At 46.7% G+C, this 8,035-nt stretch overlaps 1 protein-coding gene across 1 annotated transcript; it reads right to left on the bottom strand.

Moving 5' to 3' along the window:
* Nucleotides 1-638: 638 nt before the first annotated feature.
* Nucleotides 639-3,119, bottom strand: LOC308280100 (threonine--tRNA ligase 1, cytoplasmic-like; the record flags this gene model as incomplete). Its single annotated transcript, XM_080720363.1, has 1 exon — nucleotides 639-3,119. The coding sequence occupies one exon, from the start codon at nucleotides 3,117-3,119 to the stop codon at nucleotides 639-641; it is 2,481 nt and encodes an 826-aa protein (XP_080576489.1).
* Between the last annotated feature and the right edge of the window lie 4,916 nt (nucleotides 3,120-8,035).

Raw genomic sequence — 8,035 nt, 5'->3', positions numbered from 1 at the left:
CTTTTATGCCCATCTGACATTATGCTATGCTACGGGCATAGACGGCCCCTCTCATGGCCCCTATATACTGTATGCCTCAATATTATGACATCACCCTCTACGTTTATATCAGGTCGCACTTATTGATGATAGCCATTGGCTATTATGGTGATGATGTCACTGTGTTTTTTTAAGACTTTTCCCATTGGATGACGTCAGCGCACACACACACACACACACACACACACACACACACACACACACACACACACACACACACACACACACACACACACACACACACACACAAACAGACGTAGATTCCGCAAATGTATAGATAGATAGATAGAACACCATCACAAATTCACCCCCACACATGTGAAGTCATTTGGGTCTATCAGCACCACTCACTTCACACATGTGTTGTTTTTGAGCGGTTCTAACCGCTCCTACATCTGGCTTTGTGTGTGTGCATTTATGTATGTATGTATGTATGTATGTATGTATGAATGAGCACAGATCTCCTTGTATGGAGATAACTGACGTCACAGACAGAACTGTCCATTAAAGCAGATATGCATGTGTGTTGCGTTTGATACCATGCGAAGTGAGCAGAGCACCGCTCACTTTGGACAGGTGTGATTTTTTTCAAAAAGGTTTTAATGGGCAGGGTCCAGGATCTCTTTGTCAGGGGAGCTTGCGCGGCCTGGGACGCCATGCCTCTCATCTTGGCTACGTCTCTCTCTCAGTTCTTTCAGTTCCTCAATATCCTTCTTTAGTTTGGCATTTTCCGCCATCAGCCTATTTTCCCTTTGCTCCAACATCATCAGGGCGCTATGGTCGGGCATCTTGTCCAAGGGCATAGCTAGGATTATCTCCGAAGAGTCACATTTTAGAATGTCTAGAACAGCATTAGAACCATTTAGAATGGGGAAAGGACAAAGTGAGGGAAAGCCGGCGTCAAACTCCTTTTCGGCGTTCGGACTCCTGCGGGACTTCAGCTCCTGCAGACGCTCAATGCACTCCTTCACGCTGCACTCGCCGTGGACCTTGTTGTCCCGCGTGCGCACGTTAACAGTTTCACTCGTTTTCTCCTTCTCTCCCACCACCAGGATGAAGTTGTACTGGGCCAGCTCTGCATTTCGGATCTTTTTCTTTAAAATGCACCCAGTGTCCAGATCCACGTCTGCCATGAAACCGCCGCTGTGGAACTCCTGATGGACCTTCTGGGCATACTCGTCACATGTGCGTCCCACGGGCACGACCATCACTTGACGGGGGGAGAGCCATAGAGGCCATTTGCCTCCATAGTATTCAGCCAGGGTGGCGAACATCCTTTCCACTGATCCCAGGATGGCTCTGTGAATGATCACCGGCTCCTTGTTCTTCCCATCGTCACCGACGAATTTGAGATCGAAGCGTTTGGGGAGCTGGAAGTCGAGTTGGATTGTGCCACACTGGTGGTATCGACCGATGGCATCTTTAATCTGAACATCAATCTTTGGTCCATAGAAGGCTCCATCACCGGGGTTTTCGACCCACTTCTCCCCAAATTCATTCAGACTGTTTCTCAGTTTCTCCTCTGCCTGGTCCCAGATCTGAGGCTCTCCGAGGAACTTCTCAGGCCGCGTGGACAGGTTGAGTTTGAATGTCAATCCAAACACATTGTACACGGTCTGCAGGAAGTCCAGGCAGCCTTTGATCTCGCCCTCGACCTGGTCCATGGAGCAGAAGATGTGAGCGTCGTCCTGCTGGAAGCGGCGAACCCGGGTGAGGCCGGTCAAGGCTCCCGACAGCTCATTCCTGTGTAGGACGCTGAAGTCGGCAAAGCGGATGGGCAACTCTCTCCAGGAGCGGGACTGGTGGCCAAACATCAGACAGTGCCCGGGGCAGTTCATGGGTTTGAGGGCAAAATCCTCCTTCTCCACCTCAAAGGAGAACATGTTCTCGCTGTAGTTTTCGCTGTGACCAGACCTCTGCCACAACTTGTTGTTGTAGATGCTGGGCGTTTGCACCTCCTGGAAGCCTCTCTTCCTGTATTCGCTTCGGATGAAGTCCAGCAGGGTGTTGTAGATGAAGGTCCCTTTGGGCAGGAAGAAGGGGCTCCCCGGGCTCAGGTCATGGAAGAAGAACAGGTCCTGCTCCCGGCCTAGTTTGCGATGGTCTCTGTTCTTTGCATCCTCCTGGAACGTCTCCCAGTCTTTGAGCATCTTGGGGGCGGGGAAAGAGATTCCATAGATCCTCTGGAGGCTTTCCATGTCAGACTTCCCCTCCCAATAACTGGACGAGTTCTTGTGAATCTTCAGGGCCTTGATCATTCCGGTGTGTCTCACATGAGGTCCTAAGCACAGGTCAATCAATGGACCACACCTGTAAACCGTAGTGGTAGGGGTAGTGACCCTCTCGTTCAGAATGCGACACTTGAGCTTGTTGTACTTGAACATCTCCAGGAGCGTTTCCTTCTTAATCTCCAGCCTCTCAAAGGGCTGCTTCTCCTTCATGATCTTCTTGCACAAGGTCTCCAAACAGGGAAAGTCACTGCTTGATATGCACTCGTTGTTCTCGAGGTACATGTCATAGTAGAAACCACTGTCGATGGGTGGACCATAGCAGAGGCAGCCCCCGTATACCCGCTCCATGGCTTCACCCATGATATGGGCACTGGAGTGCCAGTACACTGCTTTGGCTTCCTCGTCGTCAAACTCGAGCAGCTCCAGGCTACAGTCGTTCTCCAGCGGCCTGTCCAAGTCCCACAGAGAGTTGTCCACTTTAGCAATCACTGCGTCGTCGGCGAGACGCTGGCTGATTCCGCACGCAACCCGGTACGGCGTGGTCTTCCAGGACTCGGCGTCCACCACCTTCCCGTCAGGCAGGGTCACCTTGATGGGCAAAGAGCCGTTCTCGGCCCTCTCGGCCGACAGGGCATCGTGTTCCGCTTTCAGCTTTGTGTAGAGAGACATGCGCTCTCCGATATACTGAGGCGGTGGCGTCAACTCGGCCCGGACTCCAGAGTCTCCCGCAGCAGCATCTTTGGCTTTCTTCTTGCCTCCATCTTTACCTCCACCTCCAGCCTTTTTGTTTTCATCTAGATGAAACTCACTCATTTTGTCTGCAAGAAGGATTGATTCTTCTTCAGCCATGATGAATAATAAAAAAGGCTATCACACTGCGTCCGGTGACTGCGTTACTGTGTGTATTTATCCACAAGGTGACTGGAAGAGTGAAGTTTAATCAACTGCACAACACAAGCTTATATTGGCAGCATGACATCATGCAAACATTTTACTTTTCCCAACGGCAACCACACTTGCAATTTCCTAGAATTGCATATTTGTAGTTATTATACGCCTCGCAGTGCGAGGCGTTGTGAGCTTGTAGATCTGCTATTTTTGGTTCTCAGAATATGGACGCTAGGGTTCAAGTCGTTAATATAAAAAAGGAGGGAAAGATTTGGAGGACCCCCTGTAGTAACTCTGAGGACCCCCTAGGGGTCCCGGACCCCCTGTTGAAGACCCATGGAGTAGACTATAAGTACATCATTTATGTCCTCATCTCTGTCTCTCTGCATGTCTCCCCCAGGGGTGTCCCACCAACCTCTGGGCACTGGGTACCTTAACTATTTAAAAATAGTAGAAGCTCGCAGCCGCGCTGAGCTTGTCTACTATTTTTGAAAAATGGTGAAAAAGTCATATTTCAAATCATTGAAATATTCAATATAATATATAATTGCGACCGTAGGTCGCATTTACTACCAAAACCTCCACAGGCTGTCCGTGGGTGAGTGAGTGAGTCAGTCAGTCCGTCACACTTTTGCCCTGCTCATATCTCCACAACCGTTGCCCCCATCCATGCCAAATTTTGCACACACACTCCTTGACTGCCAAACTACAACCTCCAAGGACCCCCGGAGTCCCAGATGTAAAAAATGACCAAATGTGTTCACACGTCACACTTTTTCCCTGCTCATATCTCCGGAACCGTTGACCCGATCCATGCCACATTTTGCACACACACTCCTTGCCTGCCAAACTACAACCTCCAAGGACCCCCCGAGCCCCAGGGACCCCCAGCTCCCAAGTGTAAAAAATTACCAAATGTGAAAAATTGACCACCCCAACGGGGCAGCTCACGGGGAATTCCCGGGGACCACCCACTCCTCGTGCTCCAGAACGGATGCAAAAGTGGTGACGCCCCCAGTGGAGGACCCCCTCCACTGCAGCTCACATAAAATGCCGATAAGCGACCTACGGTCGCTTATCTCCCGATTAGGGAGTCTTACTGGTATATAACTTTGAAAACGTTTTCTTTTTTTTTCTTCTTTTTTTTAACCTATGTTTCTATGTCAGTGCATGGTGCTCAAACCTTTTCATGTGAAGGACCCCCAAAATGATATGTATTTGGCCACGGACCCCCATCTCAAAATATTTAGTTCCAGGCACCACCCAGAAGCAAAATTTGAGTTGCAAATGTTCGCTTAAAAAATACATACAGTATATTCAAAGATTTTCCCTCCCTTGTGACGCCCCTGCATGGTCTCCCCCACCTATCCCCCACCTCTCTCTCTCTCTCTCTCTCTCTCTCTCTCTCTCTCTCTCTCTCTCTCTCTCTCTCTCTGTCTGGATTCCCCCGGTCTGTTTTTAGACGGCGCTCCAAATCTATCTCAGCTGTTATCAGCGCCGTGTCACCCCGTGTATGTGTGTGTGTGTGTGTGTGTGTGTGTGTGTGTGTGTGTGTGTGTGTGTGTGTGTGTGTGTGTGTGTGTGTGTGTGTGTGTGTGTCATAAGCTCCTTTTATCACCTCCCCCCCCCCCCCCCCCCCACATACCCTGACCCCCACCATTCCTCCCCAGTCTCCTATACTGTCTCAGTTCATTTTTCCCATACTTTCACACAGCAGGGTCTGCTCCACACTCACTGGTGGAAAAAAGGACTACCATTTCTTTACTTAAGTAATAGTATCAATAATGCAATATAGAAATACTCTGTTGCAAGTAAAGTAAGTCAGGAATTCAAAATGTGCTTTTAGTAAAAGTACGAAAGTATTGGCATCAAAATATGCTTAAAGTACCAAAAGTAAAAGTACAAAATGTTTGAAAATAGCAGATCTACAAGCTCACAACGCGTTGCGATGCGACACACTCTGAGCTTGTAGACCGGCTATTTTCAAATAGCCAAGGTAGAAAATAGGTGGATTAATTAATTTTGATAATATAATCATTTATATCTGCAAAGTAACTAGTAACTAAAGTTTTCAGATAATTGTAGTGGAGTAAAAGTATAATTTTTGGATCCAAGATGTAGCAGAGTAGAAGTAAAAGTATTGTAAATTGGAACAGTACCTCAGTAAATTCACTTAGTTAGCCTATGTTGTTTACACCTGAGAATACTACTGAGATCATGAAGAAAGAAAATGCATCCATAAAAGTTGAATGAACACTCCAGATTACACAAACAAAACACACATACAAAGAAAAAAAAACATACACACTACACTGTAAAAAATAAAGTTGGGAAAACTCAAAATTTTAAGGCAACAAACTTCAGAAAACTTAAGTTAGACAATCAAACATAAAACTTTAAGTTTTGCTCAAATTGGTTTCGTTGGTTTATCTATTTTCAGTTGCCTCAGCTTTTATAATTTTAGCTTAACTTAAAATTCTAAGTTGCCATAAACTTAAAGGTTTTCTGAAGTTTGTTGCCTTAAAATTTTGAGTTTTCCCAACTTTAAATTTTTTACAATGTAACAAAAACAATATTTTCACTATGTCAGCGCTTTCCCAGCCTTTTCCGGATCAGGGCCCACTTGAACATCTAAAGTGGGCCCGACCGCGGTTTTCCCGGTGAACCTGAGCGCAACGGTGGGGGCGATGGGCAAGGAGGGTCTCGAGCTTATGAGAAACAACTAAAATAAGACCTTAAAACCATGGCGAAAACGGTTGCGTGCATTAGCTCAAGATTAGATGAGGATAAAGGAAATCATTAAATGGAAAACATTAAATTAACTTCTGAAAAGCCTTCTAAGCCTACACTAGCCTACTAGTAAAACTAGTGGAACCGCGATCTTGCCACACGTGAATTGGTTGTAAACAATAACACAGACAATATAAATCCTTAGTCTATTGTGGGAAGAAGAGGTTATCATTAGGGATGTCCCGATACCACTTTTTTGCTGACCGAGTACAAGTACGAGTACTTCATTTTGAGTACTCGCCGATACCGAGTACCGATACGAGTACAATTAATAATACAAAATGTCTTTAAATTATTATTATTTTTTTTTTATCGGATGTTCCTCACTTTCTAGCTGTATATAACACATTAAATTGCATTGCTTTCCCAGAACATGGCACAACTGCCACACATTTCACTTTTTTTTTTCAGGTTTAGCCCATGGAAATTCCTGTACTGTGCATGATCTTCTAGATCTGCTATGCTCAAACATTTTGTATTTTTACTTTTGATACTTTAAGAGAGAGAGAGAAAGGCGAAGTGGCGGAACACACAGGGTACTCGGGCGCTTTGTGAGCAGTATCTGACGAGTACCAATACCGCAAAATAGGCCGGTATCGAGGCGAGTACCGATACCACGAGTACCGATACCGCATCCCTAGTTATCATCATGGCCCCAAATAACTTTTAAATATCTTGCAATTGTCGACGAGTGTTGGTGACGAGTCTCTTACGAAATCGGCAAGAGTGCCTCTCAATACATAAAGCTACCGGACCGGTATATTATAACCTCTCCATCATCGGCAATAGTCAGTGGTGTGTGTTCCCCACACTCCCACGCCCCCACCGTTGCGCTCAGGTTCACCGGTAAAACCGCAGTCGCGGCCCACCCATCTCACCACTTAACAGTGCAGTTGTGCTTATTTTCATTGATCATTCAGTTGATTGTGTCCCTGAAACTAACGTATAGTATACTCACGAAGGGGAAATCTCGCTTTTCCTACGTCCCATCATTCCGACTAAGGGAGTCGGCAGGTTAGCTACTCACCCGCGTCGGCAGGTTAGCTTTTCACTGCAGGTTAAAATTCACCCGCGTCGGCAGGTTAGCTAGGTTCACCAGGTTAAAATTCACCCGTGTCAAAAGGACGAACCGTCGAACGGATGCTATGTCGCAATGTCGACACACTCCCACTAACGAAAACTCATTTTGTTCAAGGCAATTTGCAGGAGATTCTGACGTTATCAGCTGTCTAGTACTTATTGACCAGTTTTGCAAGCTGATCGAAAAATACCATGAAATTCTTTTGGGCCAGCCCACAGTTTGGGAAACGTAGCCCGAACCCGACCCTATACCCGACCCGAACAGACATTTCGGGCCGGGTAGGGCCTAAAATGTATGCTTATTAATCGGGCCGGGCCGGGCCTCAGGCCAGCCCAGTTAGGGCCCTGTTCAGGCCCGTTGAGAACTCTAGTATGAACTTGCACACGCACACAGGCACATCTCCTAATAATAACCAGTAAGACTCCCTAATCGGGAGATAATCGACCGCCATACACTGCAAAAAGCAACCTCATGGTGGCGCTAGAAGAGGGTCAAGTGAGAAATCAGGGGCCGAGGTTGTGGTTTGCCAGCCAAGGAGCCAAAGTTTGGCATGGATAGGGGCAACGGTGCCGGAGAAAAAAGTCTGCAAAAAGCAACCTCACGGTGGCACTAGAAGAGGGGCATGTGAGAATGAGGAAGGAAAAAAAAGAGACATCAGCCATCTGACTAAACAAATGTATGATGTATATCGTCTGGTGTGACAGCCAGGTGTATTACGAGTACTATATTTTATGGCAGAGCACACACATTGTAGGTTAATTATAGAAGAATATAATCTCTGCGGATATAGACCTATAATTTCCAGACAGTGAGGTGGATTAGCGGGCAGAGACAGGGATTAATTATCCTAGATTCTCATAACTGGACAAATAGTCTCTCTCTCTCTCTCTCTCTCTCGCTCTCTCTCTCTATCTGCTTTGATGTCTGCCTGCATTCTTGTCTGATTGTTCCATACATAGCCTACAGCCTGTATAGGCCTACAGTAGGCCCAGGGGCATCACACCAA

This window comes from Nannobrachium achirus (genome assembly GCF_963921795.1).
Source record: "Nannobrachium achirus genome assembly, chromosome: 24".
NCBI lineage: Eukaryota > Metazoa > Chordata > Actinopteri > Myctophiformes > Myctophidae > Nannobrachium > Nannobrachium achirus.
This window is presented reverse-complemented; position numbering and strand designations above follow the sequence as displayed.